We start from the raw sequence: 25,882 nt of genomic DNA on the forward strand, positions 1-25,882 counted from the left end.
TTATCAGTTGGCCATACTGTTTTATAGCTATTACTACTAAATTATGTTTAAATAATGGAAGAGATAGAATTAAATTACTAATTTAAGTAGTCAGATGAATCTCAAATAGAACAGGAAGAAAAACACAGTTTATTTTAAAGAGCAGATCAATTATTGTTAAGATAAAAAATTTTGTTGGTGGTACAAGGGGGCCTGATGGGAGCGCAGTTTTGGAGAATTGATGTTCATTGATTCATTCATTCATTGATTCATTCATTCATTCATTCATTCATTCATTCATTCAGTCATTCATTTAGTCATTCAGTCATTCATGCATTCACCACTTTCAGACAATATTGTATAAGTAAATCATTAATATTATGCAATGTATATTTTTCATGGAAGATAATTATTGTAAAACATAGGTGAAGTTAATAACAAATAGCTGAAACATGAGACAGATTTATACCATTTGGTAAGAGTATTATCATCTACTGGGTCATAGAATTCTTCATTACTTAGATTCTGAGTGAAATAATTACCATCTTTTGAATAAGTACATAGTATAATACAATTAGCATTATTAGCTATGTGAACCCTATTAATTTGAATGGTATCAATCTTGTTCATTACTGGTAGAAATTCTGAAATATTTTTGAGCTTTTGAATATGAATATATAACACTTATACTAATTATTAGCTATGTGAACTCTCTGAATTTGAACGGCATCAAGGAACAAAATTGTTCATTAGCTGTAAAGAAAAACTTCATTCTGAAATACTTATGTTCTTTTTAATATGAATATTAATCTAATTATTAGCTATATGAACTCTCTGAATCAGGAGGTGCAATGTCATAAGTAGTACAACCTTGATAGATCCATTGAAAACTAATCCTTGCTGATGACCCAATGCCTCTCCGTAACTGTTTGTGAAATCAGAATTCCTATGAAAACCTGTATAAAAATACTTCAAGCTTGTTGTGTTTTAAAGAGACTTGGTAATAAATATCATCTTTCATTGGGTGAGAGTTATATAATCTTAAAAAAAGTATGCCACTCTTGAGAAAGGAACAAACTTATGCATTCAAAACAGCACTTTCTGCAACTGTTCTTGAAATAAGGAAGCAAGATCAGGGTCTTAGTGTTGTTCATCAATAGATTGTGACTTTGGAACTTACAAATTGCATCAAATTTTCATTAAATTTGAAAACAGGCATCTATGACTCCCTCAATATCCACGAGTAGTATGAGAATATCTGGATAAGCTCTTCTATAATAAGACTCCATTTATTTCCATTACCATTATTGATGACATTATATTTATAGCTCTTGAGTTATTAGTTTGGTTATAAAGAAAATACAGGTCTTCTTATCAAACATTTCATGAGACTTGGTCCACAATAATTATTGCTCTATTCTGAAGCTGGATGCAAACTTTTCCTTACACTCAGAACTTGAGGCATCATCCTTGTAAAACAATTACTCTTTCTTTGTTATAGTCCATATAATGTTCTCCTGTTTGATTGTCCTTATAGCCATCCATCATTGCTTGTGAAAGCGATTTCTGCAAGCCGGTGCTTAATATGGCATTATGGCGTGTAAAATTGAGGAAAAGCAATTTTTACAAAAGCACAGGCATGTAGATGGGTTACTGTTCTGTATTTATCCATGATTTTTAGGTATATATGCATAGAACAGTGATGGTTTCAGAAACAATAGAAGCTTATATCAGTCTGTTTCTATTGCAGTTGTCTGATTATGACATGATTTCTTATGCACATGATAATAAATCTGTTATTATTGTCCCTTATAATAATTGGCTTCGTTATCTTTTAATTAAGGCCACCATCTTTTTATGATAAATTTATCTCTGATATTGACAAATCACAGAGTTAATCAATCAGATTTTTTCCTGGAGTTCAGTTTTTTGTACTAGTGAATTTCACTGTTGAACTATTGATCACAATATTTTCAGGGGTTTTTTAAATTTTGTTTCATTTCATTATGTCAATAATGATGTATAAATGCAGTAATCTATCTTCTACAATTCTGAAAGGTTAAGTAAATAAAAAGTAATTGTTTGAATTCTGTATGGTTTCCTGTTGTTAAAGGCATATAGTTATCTAAAGAGAGGTTTAGGTTGGTGTCGCAACTAGCAAAATCTGAGAGCAACTGAATTTTTGCATTTAGAAGAATCTGATTGGTCGCAAGCTTTAGTCAGCCCATGTGTGGCATTGACTAAATTCTTGCAGTTGCAATCATTTACCTATGTCTTCTCTATGGTCATCTTCATTGAGTATGAACGTTCTACTTATATCTTTCTTGTATCACTGAATGAATCAATTTGTTACGATTGCATGCTTGCGTATACAGCCAACCAGCACTCTCAACAGAAAGGCTTTGTGTGTACAGACTTTCTGTGCAGGCCTCAGCTTGACTGTATTCACTTCTATTACAAATTTCTTTGATCCAAGAATAGTGCTCTCTGGTAAAAATAGCTGATATAGCTGATCACAGGGGCTAGTAGTAGGTCAATTTCTTGATGTGAGCCTTACAATGTATTTGGGTGAAATTTAATGAGATGATTGTAGATTGTGATAATTATATCAGATTGTGATAATAATCTAAAATTAGGTGGTAGACAGCTAGTGTCATATATTATATCTTTTGAAGGGTCTTCACACTAGTTGTGACCTAGGTCAGTGCTTTCATGAGACTATAACACTAGTCCAAACTGCAGTCAGTTAAAATAGTTTTGATATTGGACGTAAATAATTTAATATTTATTTTAAAAAAAGTATTTTTCTATATAGGCCAGCCCTCATTGTCATATATTATGTAATTTCTAAAAAACAAGTATTTAGATGATATTTGATGTCATATTATAATAAATGAGATAGAATAGAGATATAGATTTTTTTCAGTATATAACAGCATGATATATTAGCATGTGTTATGCACAGCTTTTAAGCCTCAGGGAAAAAAAGGCTTGCTACATGGAGGTTACAAATTATTTTGCAGATTAATTTAAGGAGGGGCGCATTATAATTGGTATTGGAATTTCAATAATTTTTTTTTCAAAATTGGTGTGAAATAATGTTGTTGAAAAGTTGCTCAAAATGTTTGAAATTGTAATGGATGGCATTATTTGTTTGTTATTTTATAATTAATGAAATACAATTATAACAGAAAGAAGAATTTATATCCAATATACCTAGCTAGATATTGATTTCTCTTATTTTTGACTTGTTGTTGTTATTATTAACCTTTACTGTTTAAAATTGAAATTTTACAGATGATATTATTTATTTGTTGTGCCATAATTTACAAAATAAAATTATAACAGAAAGAAGAATATCTATCCAATATACCAGTCAGATATTGATCTCTCTTCAGTCTTATTACTGTATATAATTCAATTGGTTGTATAAAATACATATATAATTGTATTTACCCTTATTATATACACTATGGCAATTCATTTCATTATTATTTCTCTATTACTATCAATAATTATATTCTATATAGCATTCTGTGATTAGCAGGGTCATTTAGCTTTCAATTTTTGCCAGTCCAGTTCAGCTTGAGCTCTTAAATGTTTAGTTTCATGAGAGTTGTTAAATATAAGTATACAATTCAATATTTTGTTTATCATAAAGAATCAAATGTTGTGTACCATAGCAAACTGTGATCAGAGAGCTCTCATTGAGTTGTCAGATTTTGTCATGCCAGTTGTTTTATGAGAAATTCAATATACAATTCAATACAATATTTTGCAAACTCTATACAATTCAGTTTATGGAAGACTTGAAAAATGAAAATACAATTCAAATAATATTTTGTTATCATTTGAAATTTATTTGTGTTTTTGATGGAATTCTATGATCATTAAGCTCTATGAGTTATCCGTTTTTGCCAGTCAGTTTCAGTCTAAGCTTTCAGATTTATGAAAGACAATGTTGATTTATTATTAGGAATTAATGATTGTGTATCAAGTATTTCATTGATTATGTGTATAAAAGCATTTCATGGCATGTGCAATGAGAAAAATTTGTCAAGAAAGTTACATTATCTTCTAAGACACAAGTTTTGTATTGATTTAGATAGATTTGTATAATTAGTATACATTATTGAGATAATTTCCTGTAAACAATGGAATATTCCTGATATTCTGAAGAAGAATTGGTGATGATATTGATTGACAATGTGACAATATAGATAGCCATTGATGTGATATAAATTATCAATTTACATGGATTAGTATATCAATATATTGTTTTGGTTTCTCATATTGTAATATACAATCAAGACAGGGTATGCTTACACTAGAACATTTTAACAAGAAGGTCACTTTGATATAATTATCAATATACCTGATTACTATGTCTCACTTCACTGCTTTTCATTAATATATTATAATAATTTTATCATTTGTAAAGAAAAGCTCTGATATTTTTTTCCTAAGAAATAAAATATTTGTTGTTTATCTTAATAGATTGTTCTACCATCTCTTTTATCATTTTGTGAAATCAAATTGAATATGTTGGTATGATTTAATAACAAATATTATCATTACAAGTTTTATTAAATTAAATTGAATATTTGATGATTATTTTAAATGGCATATTATATCATGTTTATTCGTTTTATTTTTGTGTGAATTCAAATTGAATATTTGGTGATTATTTTAAATGAATTGGTTCTATTTCATTGTAAAATCAAATTGATTATTTTGTGATTATATAGAAGCAAATTGGTTGTCATATTAGTATTATTTTGCATGTCAAACTGCTGGTTGACTATTATCCCAGTATTACTCCAGTCGATCAATATAAACAGAAGAATAACTGTCTTCCTTGTGACCCCCAGCTGAGATCTTGATTGAATTGAATCCAATAGAACTTTCTCATCAATTGATCTGGAAATTGTTAATAACTTAGAATTTATAATCATTACTGAGCTCTGTAATTTGATAACAGAGAACTTGATAAATTTTCACAGAGAACTTGATAAATTTTAACAGAGAACTCTGTAAATTTAATTATAGATCTCTGTTATAGCATTCTGTTAGCGGATTTGAAATGGAAATTGTTAATAACTTGCATAATTATTATCATTTTAAGTGCTCTGTAATTTGATGCCAGAGAACTCTCCAACTATTAACAGAGAACTCTCCAACTATTAACAGAGAACTCTCCAACTATTAACAGAGAACTCTCCAACTATTAACAGAGAACTCTCCAACTATTAACAGAGATCTCTCCAACTATTAACAGAGAACTCTCCAACTATTAACAGAGAACTCTCCAACTATTAACAGAGATCTCTGTTACAACGTTCTTTGAGGATTAGAACTGGTTATCCATGTTTGCATAGAACCATGATGTATACAATTATATATTTTATTATCATTACAGAATCCTGTTTTTTTCTGTAATTTTTACAGAGCTCTCTGTTAAGTACTTCTGTGAGGATTAGAACTGATTATCCCTGTATTTATATAGAACCTTGATGTAGACAGTATTATATTCTATGTGAATAAAGCCTAAAGCTAGATAGTTAACAACCATGGTCACAGATTTGTTAATGTTTGAGTGAAACAAGCTGGCCCTTGGATTGTAATTTGAGACAGGATAATGACCTAGTGTCTGGCCAGTTGGAGTTTAAAATAAACACAACACATGCACAAGTAATGGATGTGCAACATATTGTTATATCCAACCCTACAGAGTTGATTATATTCTAATGGTTCATTGTCACATTAAATTGATTTGACAATTTATAACCTTTTTAATTCAGAATGTAACAGTTCACTTTTACATTTTTTGTATTTTTTAAATATATTTAATACATCATGTCTGACACTTGGTATAGCTGACACTTGGATGACCCAGGTTGGATTGGACATTGCAATGGAAATGCTTTATATGCTGGAGGTTTAATTGAACCTACCTACATCATGTAATTACTTTACTTTACAACCAAACTTGTTTCAGACTGAGTTACTCCAATAATGGAGCTAGCCTTTGCCTTATTAGTTAATACATACATACATACACATGTTACACATGTGGACTCTGCATAGGTATGGCAAAAACCAAGTAACAGGGTGGAATCAGGTGCCATTTAAGGATATATGTGAGAAGTTTTGGTCCTTATTTCCATGTTTGCCACTTGAGTGTGCATTTTTTTTTCTGCTGTGTTAATATGAACACAAGAAGTATGAAAAGAACAAACTAGTAACTGCAATGTAATTGATTAATAAGTTGATCATATTTAATGTAATGAACTCTCTGTTATATAATTGCTATGAGGTCATCCTGTGTACTGTTTATCCACTATCTAATAGAATGTATGAGTGTTCTTAGTGATATCATTGTTAGGCTAAAACTGTTCACTAACTTTGTTATTTTCACTCTCTGTGATTATTATTAGTAACTCTAGGATGATCTCATTTAGTCAAATAGTCTTAGTTCAAGTAAAAAGACTTCATTTTATTTCAACTCTACTGAAATGTGCAGGCTAACTGTGGACATCTTTACAATGTCAACATATTAGGATCTTTGGCTTATACCTTTTATCTTTATTTATCATATGATGTATAAGATAAACACCCACTAAGCTATGCACAGGCATAAGTATGAATACATATACAAATTAATGCTAGCTGGTATTTGAGAACTGACAGGGTGACATGACTTCGAATTTAAAGGTCAGAGTACCATTGCAGCTATCTTGCATCATCTAATATCCGAATACTCTTCATTATAAATCAGGACATGATTTCAAACTGGAATTCTGAAATTTTTAGGTCAATACACTGAATCTTTCAAAAGTTTTGAACCCGTATGCCACTTGGGGTGCATTTTTATTGCATTTGAAAAAAATAAATCTGAGTTTTACACCCTATTTTTGTGCTCTTGATTAATATTATAAACAGGCAACAAGATGCAGTGTGTGATGAGGAAAATTAAGGAGGGAAAAACCATGTTAAATATGTGTAAGCCTGTAACTGTACAAAGAAAATTGAATATTTCATGTATTTGCATTGTTATAAAACTATTTTGTTTTTTACATACTGAGAAAACTGAAGTTAATAACATATGTTGATATATCACAGTTATATAAGCTGATATTATATCTGTTAATAATAATTATAATACACCTTAAAGATAAGATATTCAACTTGAGATAACTTTATATAGTTTCATTATAAACTTATCATTCTGAGACAAATAATTATAACAAAGAGAGAGCTGACATATTTCAGGACGGGAATTGTAATTTAGGAAAATTTCTGGTGAGCCACAAGCCAAATTGAAGGCCATGGTTCGCCATTTTAGGGGATTGATTCGGGTCTTAAACATACTAAACCTGCATAAAAATCGCATAATTCCTCCAAAGAAGCATTTCACTTTCTATTTCTATATGTCTTTCTTTATATGGCAAGAGTATCAAGAAAAGACAACTCATCTTTTTAACTTTCAAATGCAAATACTTTTGGACAGATAGGGAATAGATGGCTCAAATTCCGATGGTGAGCTATAAACATTATTAGTGATTAGCTTAGCTAAAATAAAATCCTGTTTCTGGGATTAAGGTAAGATTGCTAGAACGGATAGTGAACCTGTCCCTTTAAGATTTGTTGCTAATTTTGTTTTATTGCATTCTCTATTTTGCAATGCAAAGTTTCATTTATTTTGTTATTTGCCTCAATCTTCAGAAGTCCAATATGGTGCAGAAGGATGTAAAACTCCTAATTTTGATTTTTCAATGAAATATAAAACAGTATTCCTTGAAATGTCATTTTATCAAATTATTCATGAGCTGTATTTTTATGACATAACATCTTTCATGAATTGAATACATTATGTCAATTGTTATACATACTTGACTGAAGAGCTTTCATTTTCCTTTTTTTTATATGTGTTTAACTTCCTTCATAGAAATATTTGAAACAAAATTCACAAATGATTTTAGTTGTGAGGATATTGTGAACTTCTTTGATGTTAGGTCCGTTTAGACCACAGGTTAGGTTAGTTTTAACCAAGATTGTAAGAGTGAGTTGACACTGTCTTGGTAGAAACATCCATAAATAAGTCGTGTAAGCTGGACGTTGTTCCGTCTAAAACTTCGCACCAAAGGAGCTATTGTTATCAGTAATATCATTGGGGTTCCTAGTTGTCAACGATAAATAGACGATGTCTCGCTAAATTTAGCAGTCAATATTTTTACCGTAAGATTTAGGCCATACCTGTTGTTAGTGAAGCGATAAGCAAACGCAACAGGTGTCCAGTTTAAGAATCCCTCTGCAAAATAAGGCCAACAGGTTTGAAAGGGTTAAAACATATTCAGAATAACAACACTTGAAGTTATTTTATCAAGCTAAAAGTTATTATATATTTTTTCTCCATTAAATCTAAAACATATTTTCTCAATTATATTAAATATTTTCTATTATAAACAATTTAAAGAAACTTAACCACTAATAAAATTCATATTAAAGGTATGTTTTCTGAACTTTGTACGTGTATTGGAGACAATGATAGCATCGATTTGCACCATTCCAATTATCAGTCATACGTCTGTGGGTTGAATTCCTCTAGAACTAAGGGTTTCACAATGAAGCTACTTTGTTATTTTTAGCAGATTTGGCCATAGTGATGTCTTAAATAGTTTAGTATTTATACATTTGTAAAAAACAAAAACCACAGACATCTGAAAATTGGAATGATGCAAAAAAAATGCCATGATTACAATGATTCACATAGAGCTAGCAATCTTTTAAGAATCCCATTAGTGCAAGATGACTCACACAAGGGTAGAGTGGCATCAGGTGTTATTTCTATTGTGTGAAATGAAAATGGATGTTTACAAATTAACTGCCAATGGTTCTAAGAAGTTGACTAGCAAATTGACAAAATAGCGTCAGATGTGTATTAAATCTAGCTTAACTTAAATTCCATGTGTGAAAGAATTGATCGATATGAATATAACAAGGCTGATGCCACTGTTGTGGTAAAATCTCCCCCATTGTACACTGCATGATCTTGCCAGTTTTCATTAGCCCAATAAGGTGTAAAACTCCATTTCATTTCATTTTGAAAAATTTGTAAAAAAGCATCTATGTTTAAAAGGCAATGGGAAATATTCCAATGAATTGTCTAAGCAGGTGGATCTCTGGATTATCCATATTGATTGAATTTACAAATTGAAGACATAACTAGATTATGGAACAAAGCAAATCTGACATAATTATTGATGGCTTTCTCTTTCTCACTTAATTTAAGAATAACACCTAAGACATGAAATCCACAACTTTTCATTTGATGGTAAATGCAATAGAATCTGAAAGTGATATTAAAACATTACCTGCTGTGAGACATGACATAGCTTTCAGTTAAGATAATTGATTTTTACATGTTTTTTTTTTACATAATTTGTTTGCAGTGTCCCTTATCTGAAACTGATATAGTCTGAAGTGGTTTATTTTAGATAGAAAGCCAAGATAGAAACTTGGTTCCCTTTTGAGAATCCACATAGCTAATTATGTATATTAAATATTTGGGTTTCGATTCATCCCTTTTAAGATACATTTTTTGATAATTTGTAGGCATTTTCATTAATCTGAAGCTGATGTTTTTTTATGTGTTTTATTAATGCTGACAAAAAGCAAGGATTGGGAAATTTGGAAAATGAGGGGCTTAAATACTGCTTTTTATGTATTTTGAACAAATTCCTACATGTTTACAAAGAAATAATGCATAATGCATAATACCTATAATTAATGCACATAATTAGCACATTAGCTGTGACTATAAAATATAAAGAACTGTAAGAGAGATTTAATAGAAACAGTATAATAAGAGAAATAATGAAATGACAATTTAATTTTGACACATATAACAGTCATATTGTAAATACTATTAGTTTTTACTATTTACATTGCTTACAATTAACACAGTGAAATGAAAAGAAATATTAAACAAGTAAGAGAAATAATATATAATAATCAAATTTCAACATGACAGCATCATCTTGTTATACTGGCTTATTGTGTAACCATCAAACAGTCTTTGCACTTTACATTGCTCAAAAAAAGCACTGGCCATCATTTTCTGTGACGATAAAATGTAAAGAAATGTTAAAAAGATTAAGAGAAATAATCTAAATGATAATATAATCTTTACATGCAAGCCATTTACTGTATTACTAGCTAATTTTATAATGCTCAAAAGTAGCAAATCCCCTTTTTTTGCTGCGACTGTAAAATGTAAAGAAATGTAAAAGAAATAATAGAAACAGTATAATAAGAGAAATAATATAAATAAGAGTATAGAGTACTGTGTTATTCACATCCTATCTCTGTTCTTTATTGATTTACCCACCAATCAATATCACCCTCAATCAACTCCTTAATTTATGTAAATTTCTATCCCTTCATTCTGTCACATGTAAATCACAAATAATTTTCTATTTTTAATTAAAAAAAATTTGACACACTGATAATTGATTGAATTTTTATTCTCGTTAATTTTTAGAAAAATTATTGTTTTTAATGAAATATCGTGTGAAAATATAATTTAGGAAAAATCACATCAAAATTTCAAACCATAGATAGATAACAATATTATTAATAGATATCAAACAGAATCTTGTCATTTTTCATGTGTTTTTGAATGTTAGGCCATGAAAAACATGTAAATTTTCTTAATATTGGATCAAATTTTTACGATGTCATGATTTTTTTTGTTAAGCTTAAAATTTACTGTTAATGTATTTTACACAATGTAAATGTGATACTTAGATACAATACTACAAATTAATATATCAAAATGTACCCTCTGTTACATCCCCTGCCAATTTAAAATTCTTAAATCCAGAAAATGGAAATTTCAATTTCAGACATGGTTACAAGCTAATTAGCCCTGAGTTCAAATTTAGAAGTAAATAGTTATTATTGATAGTTTTGTGATTTGATTGAATGCAATGTTCACTGACTGACTAGTATTCAACTTCTAATCCCTAGTGATTTAAACTCTAGAATGATAATCCCTAGTGATTTAAACTCTAGAATCATATAGAGACAATCAGCATGTTATCAGAACGTCAGTTATATTCATAGTGAAGACCTATTTGACAAGGGAGGTAACTGATTAAAAACAGAAAAAGTGAGGGGTAACTGAAGTGAGCAAGCTCTTTTAGAATTGAGACTGTCCATTGCAGTTATCTTCTATAATATTAGAGCATAATGTTATAGCATTGGTTATAATGAAAAGTTCATTGGCAAGGGAAGCAACAGGTTAAAAGGGCAAAAGAAAATGGATGCATGAAGTGAGCATTCTCAATGTATGGCCAATTGTATGCTCACTGTCCTTTGCAGATATCCATGAACATTATGTTATTACAGCATTAGTTATAATGAAACCTTATTGGCAAGGGAGGTAATTTGTTCAAAGAGAAAAGGAAAAGAGAGCATGCAGTTATTTTCTGTAATAATAAAGAGATAATCAGCATAATGTTTACAATGGCCTTAGTTATAGCAAAGACCTCTTTGACAAGGGAGGTAACTTCTTCAATGGGCAAAAGAAACGGGCTGAATGTAGTAAGCATGTTCCTTTGTATGTTCCCTGCCCTTTCCAGCTATTTTCTGTAATAATAAAGAGATAATCAGCATAATGTTACAATGGCCTTAGTTATAGCAAAGACCTCTTTGACAAGGGAGGTAACTTATTCAATGGGCAAAAGAAAAGGGCTGAATGTAGTAAGCATGCTCCTTTGTATGTTCCCTGCCCTTTCCAGCTATTTTCTGTAATAATAGAATGGCTATCAACATAAAGCAGTACCAGGCCTGTAACTATAGAGGGCAAGCTTCCTGTGAAAATAAGGATTGCCCCCTGAAATATCCTCCTCGAATTAAAAAAAAAAAGGAAAATAAATCATTAAAAATAGTTACGGAATAAAGAACTAAAAGTGAAAAAAAATAAAGTCATTAGAGAACTAAAAGTTATATGAAATAAAGAAATAAGTCACAGAGTCTAGTCTAAAGTATAAAGGGTAGAGTGAAATGTTTTTGTTGTAGAAACAAGCAAGTATTTACCTGGGTATCAAAGATAAATAATGAGTGTAAACTACCATGTTGTTAAACCATGTAAAAGGTAGACAAGATAAATGTAATGGACTAGTTTCACTCACTTGTACCTGAATTATTATAACTTATTTTAAAATGGCAAGGGCTGTTGATTTGAATTTCTCATTGCCAGGAACGGGGATATATACATCTATTGAAAGTTATTCTAAAAAATCTAAAAGATTCAAAGAAATTCTAAAATAGAATAATTTTCTCCTCTTCTTAAATGTCTAAAAATGTAGCTTAGGGTTTTGACTCATACAAAAGCTCCACTATTTTGAATAAATCAGTATGATAGTTTTATTGTCATTAGTCAGACATGACTGGCTTGATTTCAAATAACAACCCTGAATTTAAACTATGATAATAATGATTGAAATATACTGAGTATATAACCTTGAGTTATATGGTTATAGTTGATTGTTTTCATATGAGATTTGGCACAGTTTTTATTCATAGCTTACAGTTTATCTATATGTAATAAGAGAATTTCTATGAACATTTATATATTAAACTTTATTTTGTTAAAATCCTGTTGAATTATCATTAAAAAAAAAAATGAAAAATTCTAAATCCTTTTATTATATATCTTTATGTAAGAGAATTTCTATGAAATATTTATATGATTTACTTATTTTTCTATAATCCTCTTGCACTCTAATTTTAAAAAAAATTGCAAAAATCTGAATGTGCGTATGGTATGTTAAAATTCGGTCAAAAATTGTTAAAAGGGTTGGATATTTCAAGTTGTCAATGTAGAAAAATGACATCAAAACTTAAAATTGTGAATGAATATCACCCCATTCCAAAATTCCCTGTAAATAAGTGATATTTTATAATCATAACTCCAATCAATTAATACTTTACTTATATTACAACAGTAAATTTCTTCTTATGGTATTTCTATGTCGCTGAAAAAAGAAATAATCATCTGTTTATTATGTTGTCGAATGTAACTAGGACAGAATATATTTGTAATATTTGCCGATAAATAATGCCTTATGTCATTATTTTTAACCTGTTATATAGAATAGATTTATTCAGCTTATTTTTCCTGTTTCTCTATATATAATACAGGCCATTATTATACTGTGGTGTAGAGAAATAGAGAGAAGGCTATAAACTACAGTCAGAGAGTTACTAACCATGTGTCATGTTTTAGAATGTTTACAGCAATAGTTATAATGAATAAACAGATAATATTCAAACAGATTCTTATTTTATTATCAATTTATAACTTATTCTCTTTGTAGTCTATAGGTCAGAGGTCAAATGATCATTTCTATGCATTTCATCATTCTGATTTTAAAAAAAATTACGAAAATTTAAACATAGGCCATTAAATTATAATTATCTTTTTGCCTTATGAAAGTTTAGGTCATTTTAGAAGTTAGATTGTTATTTGATTTTTACAACCTAACAGTGAAATGTCTTAAAGGGACAAATGGGCCGTTTTGGGGGGTTGATTTGAGTCTTGAATATATGTGAAATAGTCTTCTAAAGTACTAGAATTGTACGAAAAATCACATAATCCCTTCAAAAATATCCAAAACTAGGAATTTCTTTTCCTCTTTCTATAGATGCCTTTTCTATATATGACAGTGTCTCAAGGAAAGACGACTCGTCTTTTTAACTTTCAAATGCGAATAATTCTGGACATACATGGTTTTGAAGGCTTAAATTTTGAGGGTGAGCTGTGAACACTCTTACTGAATGGCTTAGCTAAAACAAATTCACGTTTCTTAGATTAAAGCATGATTAATCAAAAAAATAGTGTACCCATCCCTTTAAATAACAATGTTACCTGAAGAGCAGACTGTTAGTATTTATTGAATTGCATCCAGATGTGCATAGATATATTGCTTGTCTATTGGTAGGCAGAACAAGCTCACTTTTCCTCCACACCCACACCTCACTCAGCTATGCGATTGGTTCTATCAACTATTTGTCACCTTATAATGCTTTATTGATATTTTCAATTAGATTGAATATCATTGATGCATAACATTTCTAAACTCAAATAAACAACAATGATGTTTTACATTTCATAATATTTTCTGTTCCCCCAAATTTCATTATAATGTTTACAAATAATCCAGTTTTACTGTATAACCTTCAAAATAAACATAACATGACATTTGGAACTGGTACAGTGTATTACATGGCTTCTCAATCTATATGTATTTCTTGATCAATTTTAATCTTGTTTTGAAGCAATTGTATGACACAACTGATAATTATATAAAAATGATTATAAAATTAATAAGATGATCTATAATAATAATTGTATGGAGGAATAGTTGTTATGTGATTTTTAAATTTGATTATAAATTGATGATTAAAGATTAGGGTGGTTGAATTTAACAAGTTACTATCCAACAGAAAGCACTGGCACAGGGTTAAAGCAATGTTCACGAATGTTAAGGTTCATATGTTAAAATTGATGTGATAGATTCTGTATTTTTCCTGGATTTTGATTTATTGAATAGAATTGTACTGTGAAATTCATGTTATTTGACTTCATTTCAAGCCTTTAGCATTATGTAATTATTTCTGTATTTGAGGCTTGTTAGGGCTATATATATATATACAGAATATACATCACATATTACTGATTCATCAACAAGGGTGGGTATATACAATAATGATTTAAGCTTTGTTGATGAATCAGTTATATGCAATATGTCTTCTGTGTAATAATGATTTAAGCTTTGTTGATGAATCAGTTATATGTAATATGTCTTCTGTGTAATAATGATTTAAGCTTTGTTGATGAATCAGTTATATGTAATATGTCTTCTGTGTAATAATGATTTAAGCTTTGTTGATGAATCAGTTATATGTAATATGTCTTCTGTGTAATAATGATTTAAGCTTTGTTGATGAATCAGTTATATGTATTCTTTGTAATAATGATGTAAGCTTTGTTGATGAATCAGTTATATGTAATATGTATTCTGTGTAATAATGATGTAAGCTTTGTTGATGAATCAGTAATATGCAATATGTATTCTCTGTAATAATGATTTAAGCTTTGTTGATGAATCAGTTATATGTAATATGTATTCTGTGTAATAATGATGTAAGCTTTGTTGATGAATCAGTTATATGCAATATGTATTCTGTGTAATAATGATTTAAGCTTTGAATCAGTAATATGCAATATGTATTCTCTGTAATAATGATTTAAGCTTTGTTGATGAATCAGTTATATGCAATATGTCTTCTGTGTAATAATGATTTAAGCTTTGTTGATGAATCAGTTATATGTAATATGTATTCTCTGTAATAATGATGTAAGCTTTGTTGATGAATCAGTTATATGTAATATGTCTTCTGTGTAATAATGATTTAAGCTTTGTTGATGAATCAGTAATATGCAATATGTATTCTGTGTAATAATGATTTAAGCTTTGTTGATGAATCAGTTATATGCAATATGTATTCTGTGTAATAATGATTTAAGCTTTGAATCAGTAATATGCCATATGTATTCTCTGTAATAATGATTTAAGCTTTGAATCAGTAATATGCCATATGTATTCTCTGTAATAATGATTTAAGCTTTGAATCAGTAATATGCCATATGTATTCTCTGTAATAATGATTTAAGCTTTGAATCAGTAATATGCAATATGTATTCTCTGTAATAATGATTTAAGCTTTGAATCAGTAATATGTAATATGTATTCTCTGTAATAATGATTTAAGCTTTGAATCAGTAATATGCCATATGTATTCTCTGTAACAATGATTTAAGCTTTGTTGATGAATCAGTAATATGCAATATGTATTCTCTATTATAATGATGTAAATGATGTCAAGTTTGACCTTCCAACAATCTGTACTCTGATAATATATTGATTTCTAACTCGTTCTATAGTCCACTTCTATTATTTCTACATTATTTATTTAATAATCTTATAATTTATCTTTTATTCACATCAAAATATGTTATTCTTGCATTTTTTACTAAAGTACACAGCTTCAAACCAGTTCTAATTCTGAAGATCAAAATATATGATTTTTCAATTTTTTTGAAAGTAGGAGGCTTCAAACCAATTCAAATCATTAAGATCTATTTTTTTTTCCTTTCATTTGTTTCCTTTACAATAGTACAATTTTCTTGTACAATTGATTATTTTACCTTCTTTTATTCTTTCTATTTAGTATTTATATATTGTTTTCTCCTGGTCTTGTATCTTAGTTTTTATTAGCTATTAATTTTTTCTCAATATTTTAATACCATACCTACATATCAAAACATATTGATCTTTGTTTAAATGGGATAAATTTTATGATGAAAATGTATAATAAAGTACAATTATGATAGTACTATTTTCAGCATGTGCCAGATAACTGTGTTTCTGTACATGTAACAGCTTAGAATGTGCTAAGCTAGATAGCAACAAAAATATCCTTGATCGGGAGAAAAATAGTTCGACTGTAATCAATGTATGTGTATTACTAGATACAAGTATTACATAGTCCTAAATCTCTTGTATTGCTCTATTAGTGTTAATACATAATAATATAATTTATTATAAAACTGTATAATAATATACAAGAGTAATATATAGAGTATATACCATGAGTTATTATAACCTATCTGTATAGCCTATTGTCTGTATATATACCTCTATAAAGATCTTCCAGACAGAATAATAATATAATTCATTATAAAACTGTATAATAATATACAAGAGTAATATATAGAGTATATACCATGAGTTATTATAACCTATCTGTATAGCCTATTGTCTGTATATATACCTCTATAAAGATCTTCCAGACAGAATAATAATATAATTCATTATAAAACTGTATAATAATATACAAGAGTAATATATAGAGTATATACCATGAGTTATTATAACCTATCTGTATAGCCTATTGTCTGTATATATACCTCTATAAAGATCTTCCAGACAGAATAATAATATAATTCATTATAAAACTGTATAATAATATACAAGAGTAATATATAGAGTATATACCATGAGTTATTATAACCTATCTGTATAGCCTATTGTCTGTATATATACCTCTATAAAGATCTTCCAGGCAGAATAATAATATAATTCATTATATACAAGAGTAATATATAGAGTATGTACCATGAGTTATTATAACCTATCTTTATAGTAAATAATAGTACATCTCTAGCCTATTGTCTGTATATATACCTCTATACAGATCTTCCAGGCACAATAATACTAGTTTAATACCAGTTAATTGGTATTTAACATTTCATTCAGACTGATTTATTATAATGATTTTCCAGGGGTGTTTCTATTTATCATTAGTTTTTTCAGGCAAAGAATTGTTTAGTTGAGCAAATTGCGCTAGGATTTAAGAAAGAACTCAATGATTAGAAATTAGGGTGGCTTAGGAAGGGGGAGGCATGAAGCAACCTTTGCTCCACCCCCATCCCAAACACCCTAAAGAAACCATTGTGTATAGTATGATGAGTTGACCATTGCCTTACTCAACTAGGGTAGCCTATAGATGTTGCTCTAAGACCCTAAATAATCTTCCTCAGGAAAAGAAAAATTTGATGCCAGTGCCAGTGGTTCCGAGAGTCAGTTTCACCCCCTTATCCTTAAATAAACAAGCAATATTTATTATGTATTATGAGTGTAGATGTTTACCATTGATTATATGTAAAGAGAAACCATGTGTTACTCTATAACTTTCAATTCATCAGAAAATTCTCTCATTAATTTTATTTCATTGATTTTTTTGCTTCCCCTATTCTCTATACAATGTTTTATATTTATGATGAATTCAAGAGTAGAGTTGTCTCTTTACTTCCTATTTCTAACTTTATTTTCTATTTTCTAATTGGCTTAAGAGTAGAGCAATCTTCATTAAGTGTCACAGCAAAATTGTATATTACATATGGGTGGCCACCCCCAGCCCCTCTGTAGTGAGGCCATAAATTCCACCAAATGATCAAAGTGACAGGGCATGTTTTTGTTTGAATTATTCCATAGTGTTATGTACAGTATCTGATAAAATCCTTAGTTAATATTAAAAGATATTAAAACATGTTGCTGTTAATCAGAGTTTCATGCTATGCGCTCTTCCGAGCTGTCTGAACATCGCATAGCGTGAAACTCTGAGTGACAACATGTTTTTTGACGTTCTGTTTTAATATTATAATATCGCTGTCTTTTTTTATATCGGTGTATTGAGCACTATTTTACCAGTGAAAATATTTGATTGAAATCCATGTAATATTATCCAGGTTTGATCCCTCTCTAGTACTATTTACAGATAAAAACTGTATCTGTATTCATCATCTTCAAGGTTATTACCAGATAAAAGTTTATATCAGTCTAGTAAACAACAGATAGTAGGATTGTTTTTAGTCAGGGATGCTGATTTTCATTTTATCCACCAGTCATGTCTGAATAATTTTTTCTTTCTTGCGTCTGTAGCCAATGTGAACCTCTTCCCTTAACCGTTCTTCTTTCACAAACCAAACTGATGGTGGTCCTGGCCAAACCTGTCAGTCAAAATGTCACATGATTGAGAAATTCTTAATGAATAAGTATCCACCTAATAGAAATTAAGTCAAAGTTGAAAGGATGAAGAAGGTTAGATTCTTATGCCATTTTTTTTTTTTATTTCCAGGATGAGATATTGGCCCTGCACCATAAAATGATATTAAAACTACCTGACTTGATACCAATGATACAGTATAATATAGAATGGACAGTGGGTTATCCTGTACCTTATGATACTACTAGTAATGGTGATACTACAGGTGAGAATAAACCTATCTTATCTATGATTAGAGATCTTACAACAGGTGAGAATGAATCAAATATTAAAAAATTAGAGCAGTTATATATCACCTTTTCTATACAACCTTTATTATCACAATATCAAGCTATTACATACTGTGTCTAATACCTTAACTTCTATAACCACCTTTTTTGTATCTCAGAAGTTTTGATACTGGAATGCAGTAAAAACGGCAAAATATGTCCAAACCATTATTTTGTGTATTGCATTCTTCTGTTTTTGCTGAAAGATTAAGATTATTGCGCTCAAAATTGCTTTAATGCATCAATAATCCTGTAATCCGATCAAACAGGAAACTGGATACCAAATGTCATGTATGTTCAAACCCCCCTCCCAAAGGCAGTGCCCGCCATAGTTCTTCAGTCACTGCTGGTTCTGCATAAGATATAACTCACAAACAGTCTATATTTAAAATTGATATTCCTATATTCATATTTCAATTAATATAAAGATAATTTTATTAACTGTGGTTTATCAACAATATAAGCCTGCTATATTTATTCCAGTCTTCTGAATCTCAAACAAACTTAGAAATTCACTAAGATATATAAAATAATTGGATATATTCCTATATTACTCTATGTCATGGTGACACAAGCTACTATTGACATTTGGAATGGGCATAATTTTCCATGTTTTCCTTACAGCATTCTGATTAGATAACGTTAATTATATCCTAGTGAACTTTGTCATACTGACATAAAAAATATATCACCACGAGGACTAAAAATATGATCTTTTTTTTTAACAAATTCATATTCGATTTTTCAATATCAGCTATTTGTTTTTTTGGAAAAAATGGAAATCGAGTTCCTGAAATAGTTAAATTAATAATTGATTTGAAGGAATTACCAAATAATAACCTTTATGATTTGATTTCCCATTGTCTGGTTTCATTCAACTATTAGAACTGTTTAGAAGTAAATCTGAAATTGGAGGCTGAGTATTTTGTAAAATAATCAATCTACCAGTTTCAAGGTCATTTGTTGGCTATATAAAACAATAAATAGTAATTGAGATTAGAGAAGTACTATCGATTTTAACTGATTAAAAATGTTTGTTTTGACATAAAACTTGGATTTAAAAAAATTGACTTGATGCACCAATAATTTGAAACTGATAGTTTATGTATTTTAGTAGTTTATTTGAATGTATAGAGAAATTGAGAAATAGAGGTGTTTAAATTGCTATATATATTACAAAATAAAGAACTATTTGAAATTGTACTTGGAATTTAAAAATTTAGTAGTTGGACACACTCAAATTATTACAAGCCAGGAACATACCATATGATAATTCTTATAAAAAGTAATATAATATAAAGAAAAAGATAAATATATTACTGTTTTTGAATGTCATTTAGCAATTGTGAGTACAATTAGACACAGCTTTATGGAACAACAATCACTGGTTAAATTTTTATGCAATATTTCGACGTGTTTCCCCCGTGGTCCTCAGACAGTTTCCCCCATCGTCCTCAGGCACATAATGATAAGAAGTGATGGACAAATTATATATACATTAATGCTTATTATTATATACTGTTTTAGAAATTACAAAATAAAAGAGCTATTGACATGAGACTTTTAACATTTATGAGGAGGACACTCTCAGAATATTCCAAGCATGGAACATAGTTCATAATAAAATAGTTCTTATAAAATGAAAAGATAAAATAAAAGTAGTATATTATATTGTATTAGAAATAAATTGAGTATTGTAAAATCAGATATTATTGATTCAGTTAAAATCAGTTTCTATTATTAAAATATTCTACGTCAAAACAGACCTATTGTTATTAAAGGTAGCTCTTATTAGCATAATTCTATTTTCCTTTCTATTTTTAATTTCTATTTCGATATTGTCATGACTTTTCTTATTTTGAAATATTCATTCTTTGCGGATTGTTGAATACAGGTTTATTGATTTAGCTTATGAAATAATAGGAGGATTTTTATTGTGTGTTATCTGATGATTTTGAGGTATTAAGTGATCATTGTTTTTGGTGGAAAGATATATATATATATATATGTGCAGAATTATTAGAAATGAATTGCTTGTTTTGAAATATTACTTCATTTTGGGTTACCTCCAACAGAATATATTAGTAATTATTTATGTCTGATAATTTTGAGGTAGATCAATTTAGTGGTTAGTTTTTTGGGTGAAAATAGACAATTTTAAAAATGAACTTCTTGTTCAGAATTTTCCTTCATTTTGGGTGGTTTCAGACAGAATATTTTACCTATTTATTATATTTGATTGATGTTGTAAGATGCAAGTAGAATGTAAGTGTGTAGTCCAATACTGGATTATCTATATTGTAGAAGATTTTTTTAACACATACCTTGTGTATTTGTTTCTCCATTTTTCCACTCTAATGATAATCTGGCATGGTACACCACATCGGGCAGGATGCCTCGTCTTTTTTCACCATGAACTTTGAAAGGTTTGAACGCATAGGAAGTTCGTCCAAAATTTAATCAAAATTTGATATGATGTTGTTAAATTGATAATTCATCTCTCCAGTATTAATATATTGATTATATATTGTCTGAAGAAATTTTTAAATTTTGAGAGGAAATGAATTTTATTATTAAATGTCTTTTTAAATTTATTTTAATTTTATATGATGTAATAATTGATTCAGCTCTTTAATTTTAATAAGTTGAAGTCTCTTATGTTTGAAATATTCGCTCATCATTGTTAATTGTTAAAACTGAATTGAATACATATCTGAAGTTAATATTCTGATAAATTTGTGTCTAGCTATTTCATTAGTTTATTTAACTAGAGAAATAGAAATGTCAAATGTGATCAAATGGTTAAACTGACATATTTTATGTGTTTTGAATTAAGATCAAAATATGTCGTCTATTTATTTTGATCATTTAATGTAATATTTGTTTATTTTAAAGACATGTGAATTACAAGTATTAGTACAATTAGTAGGTCTTGTATTGTGGGCCAAGATGGTTATGGACCACAGAAAATTCAAGGCCTACCAGAAGGCAAGGCAGAAATCAGGCTCACACTGGAATACCAGATGCCACTCTGACAAAATTTTGCAACCATTTTGAAAATTCCACATAGCTAATGACGTTCTTTATGAAATTTCATGTCTGATGCCTTTCATATTTTTCAGAATCAGAAAGATCCCAAGTTGTAATCAGAAGTTATCCCCAGTATTGTCGATTCCGAACAGCTCTGAAACGCCTGGAAGGAGTTCAAGACAAATGGTTAAAGCACACCTTAGTTTGTGCTCTTGGAGGATTTTCAACCAAATCTAGGAATTGTCGTGTCGTGTATTGTTTAGATACGTTTTATAGTTCTGATTTAGACGAGTTAGAAATCAGGTGTGATCATTTAGGTAAGTATTAAACACCTGATACCACTTTCATTATGAAATACTTCCTCACATATAATTGATATACTTCCTCATATGAAACGTTCATTAGCTACTATGGATGTATCGCCAATATGTAATTTGGCATTTCAAGTTTTGTTCTTCGATTCCCATCATTAGTACTTGGGCTTTTTTTTCATTCAAATGGTCATTGACATTGATGGTGCTGGACAATATTGGACCTAGATATTGCAGTATATCTTTAAAATTAAAAAACCTGTGAGATAACCTTTTTTCCAATTGGGTCTCTACAAAGGAGCCAGAACATGGTTATTACATACAAAAAGCCAAAGGGGAAATCAAGCTTGAGCTCATGCTAATCCATGACCAAGCATCTGTAGGGGACCAAATGCAAAGCCCCCATGTACAATCAACAGTGTGCAGACATGACTTTTTATCAAAATAGTAATATTTCTGTATATTTTATATTATTTTGATATTACCATAGAGCTAGGAGCATGTTACCTAATTATGACTCTTAGATCTATAGTCATGTATATACTTGTATCTTGTTGAACCCTGCAGGCTCATAACTTTACTGCAACACAATATTTCATATGCTGATTCCATATTAAGCTCAACTCAGGGTGACCTTGAACTTTTGTCATAAATCCTGTTTATTTTGACTCTTCTATGGAATCTGATGTATGTTCTGGATTTGGAGACTTTAGTTTCCTCTTTCGTAGAGTCTTCTTGCAACTGTGTAAGGTTTTGGATCTGTGATAAAATCAAAAAAGTTGCAGAAAAATGGGACATAAAAACCATTTAATTACTGAGTATGTGCACACATTTTCTTTTGAGATTTTCTTCCAACCAACCATTGTACTTTGATTTTTGTATGAAAATTTTGTTTCTTCATTTTTCAGCACCAAGTTTAAAGGGCAGACCTCGTAAGAAGAAGTTATCACTAGGGAAACAGTCATCACATGACTCTGACAGCAGTAACGGGCTGACGGATAAAGCTCTTTATTCAGATTCTCCATTGTTAAAACCTTCACCACACAAAACTAGGGTAGGTAACTCTTTAATATTTCCTATGAGAATGTTTCTTGATCTTTTGGGGATCATATCATGTACGACCTTCGATTTTGAAATGAAATTAGAGGCTGAACACCTGATATCAGTCTTCACTCAGTCAACACAATCCATGTATTTAAGAAGCCATATCAATAGTGTAAAGTGTAAATGAGGCAAGTGCATTGAATGAACTTCTTATCTGTTTTTTTTGGATTATACTCTCCAGACTGACAAAGATTAGAATCAACAACCACCATTTGTTCGCCACAACCAAGCAATACTGTGCTGTAGAGTCTTGTACTTCTTACTGTTCTTGAACACCTGATGTCACTGGCAGACTGCACCAAGTAATTAAGAATAAATTAACATATGATAATTTTGAATTGTTTTCAGTCACAAGGCTGTTCATTCTTTGAGAAGAATAAGACGACAGAAGCTGAACAGTGTTTCCTCATAGCTCTACATAAATTCATGAGAAATCGTAACACACCTATAGAGAGGATTCCATCTTTAGGTTTTCGACAGTGTAAGTCTTTATTGTTTTTCTTGTCATTGACGGTAATCTTGATCTCTTATTCTGTTAAATTGTCAATGTGTCAAGGAATAAATAATATTTTCACAGGTCCTTATCATGAAATTTTTCCAACAAGATGTTTGTATTCCCACAAAGTCTCTATTTGACAGTTTTTTTGGGTGTACTAAAACTTTTTTCACCTTATTGAACACACAATTTATGTGTGACTTCATTACCCAATGGTATGATCAACAAAGTGCAAAAGAGTTAGACAAAAAATTGTTTTTCACTTTTCATAATAATTTCTTTTGAAGTAAACATCAATAAATCTTTTTAAAATTTTCCTTTTTCAATTTCCTTTATTCAAAACTTATTTAAAAAAACTTGTTTATAATTTAACTGCTTAATCAATCAAACTTGGCGGAAATGATATATGAATTAAAAATTGAAATAGAATTTTCCTTCTCATATTATTGTTATCAGTCATAACTTATTGAGAAGTCAGGGTTTTTAGAAAAGAAGTCAAATATTCTGAGGGTTGTTAATTGTATTATTTCAGTGGATTTGTATGTTTTTTATAAATACGCAGAGAAGTTTGGAGGATATGAAGCAGTAACGAAGAAAAGATTATGGAAGTTTCTATATGATAAGTTAGGTGGTAATCCAGGAAGTACTAGTGCTGCCACCTGTACCAGACGCCATTATGAAAAGTAAGGAGAATTTAGTATTTGATTTCAAGTAATGAAGGCTTCTTATACTAGCTCTTGCATTTGTGATCATAACCTAGTCTCATCCCATGTTTTAACTGAAACATTCGATGGAATTTTGTTCACCTTACTTGCCGTATTAACTTATTTTCTTGAAATCCTCATTATCTGCCAAAATTATGCGTGAATTTTTCTTAATGGAGATCAGTAAATGGCATTGAATGAAAATTTTGTAGACAGAAGAAGACACATTAAAGAAAGAACATCAAAATATGAGTATATATCAATTAATTATAAATTCATTTGAATATTTTCAGACTTCTGCTGCCCTATGAGAAATATATGAAAACAATTAAAGGTAGCCATAAAGAAAAGAAAGCTCTGATTAATAAAGTGAAAGATAAAATTGAAAGTAAACAAGAAAAAGAACAGATTCAAGCTATTATTGCCTCTCAACAAGTAAGTTATATCTACCAATATGAAACATTATTAACTACCGTTTATTTGCTGAAAGTGCGGGTACATGAGATTTTTGTCTCCGACTCGAATCTTGTGTAAAATCTTGTGTGTGCCCAGGCTTCCACAACAAGATTATCGTGTCGCCGACAGGATTTATAATACTCTTCGATAGTTTTATCGTCTGCAAGATAGAAAGTCGTCATCCAATCAGATTCCTTTTCCTTCAACTGTATGCTCCGCATGTGATTATCGACGACCGTTTGTCTGTGCCAGTCGTTGAAACTCAAGACAAGACTCTATTCGGCAACAAAAGTATCCGACCAAGACCGCTCGTGTGCCCGCACCTTTATGTAGTGTAGTTCTTCATCCCTCAAAAAGAGCTTGCCAGCTTGATGCACGGATTACGGACAGTGACAAAAAATTTACAGAGATTTCTTCATATTTAGTTGAGGTTAAAATAGGTGCGCATAATAATCACAATTATATAGTATATAGATTATACAAAATGATGCTGAATTAGTCAACTTTCTCTGTGGCAGTTCTACCTGTTTCAATGATTGTTCTAGTTCTGTTCAAATCCAAACAGAACTAGTAGATTTGGCCATTGGGAATACAGACTATCCATTCATAAGTGAACAGAAAATACCTTACTATAGAATGCGTATATAGTTTGCTGCAGTTTAATGTTATTCTGAATCTGTTTCTAGCAGAAATTACAGATCGTAAATCAAGTTGGAGGAGAAGCTAAAGAAAGACAATGGAATGAAATTAGAAAACAAAACCATAAAGAAAAGGTATTGAATTAAGTGATTTTTTATTTTTTTGGCCTCGGTTATGTTCTTTTTCTTTTAAAAT

The 25,882-nt window shown here is 29.8% G+C and overlaps 1 protein-coding gene across 1 annotated transcript in view; it reads left to right on the top strand.

The window, feature by feature from the left end:
- LOTGIDRAFT_92820 (hypothetical protein) overlaps positions 1–23,222 on the top strand; it is a gene marked incomplete at both ends in the record, with an annotated part of 30,127 nt that extends 6,905 nt beyond the window's left edge. Inside the window, 3 exons of the mRNA XM_009052632.1 lie at positions 18,751–18,962; positions 22,080–22,294; positions 23,197–23,222. Coding sequence (XP_009050880.1) covers positions 18,751–18,962; positions 22,080–22,294; positions 23,197–23,222 — 453 coding nt within the window. The remainder of the gene's footprint in view (positions 1–18,750; positions 18,963–22,079; positions 22,295–23,196) is intronic.
- Between the last annotated feature and the right edge of the window lie 2,660 nt (positions 23,223–25,882).

Source organism: Lottia gigantea, assembly GCF_000327385.1.
Source record: "Lottia gigantea unplaced genomic scaffold LOTGIsca_19, whole genome shotgun sequence".
Taxonomy (NCBI): Eukaryota; Metazoa; Mollusca; class Gastropoda; family Lottiidae; genus Lottia; species Lottia gigantea.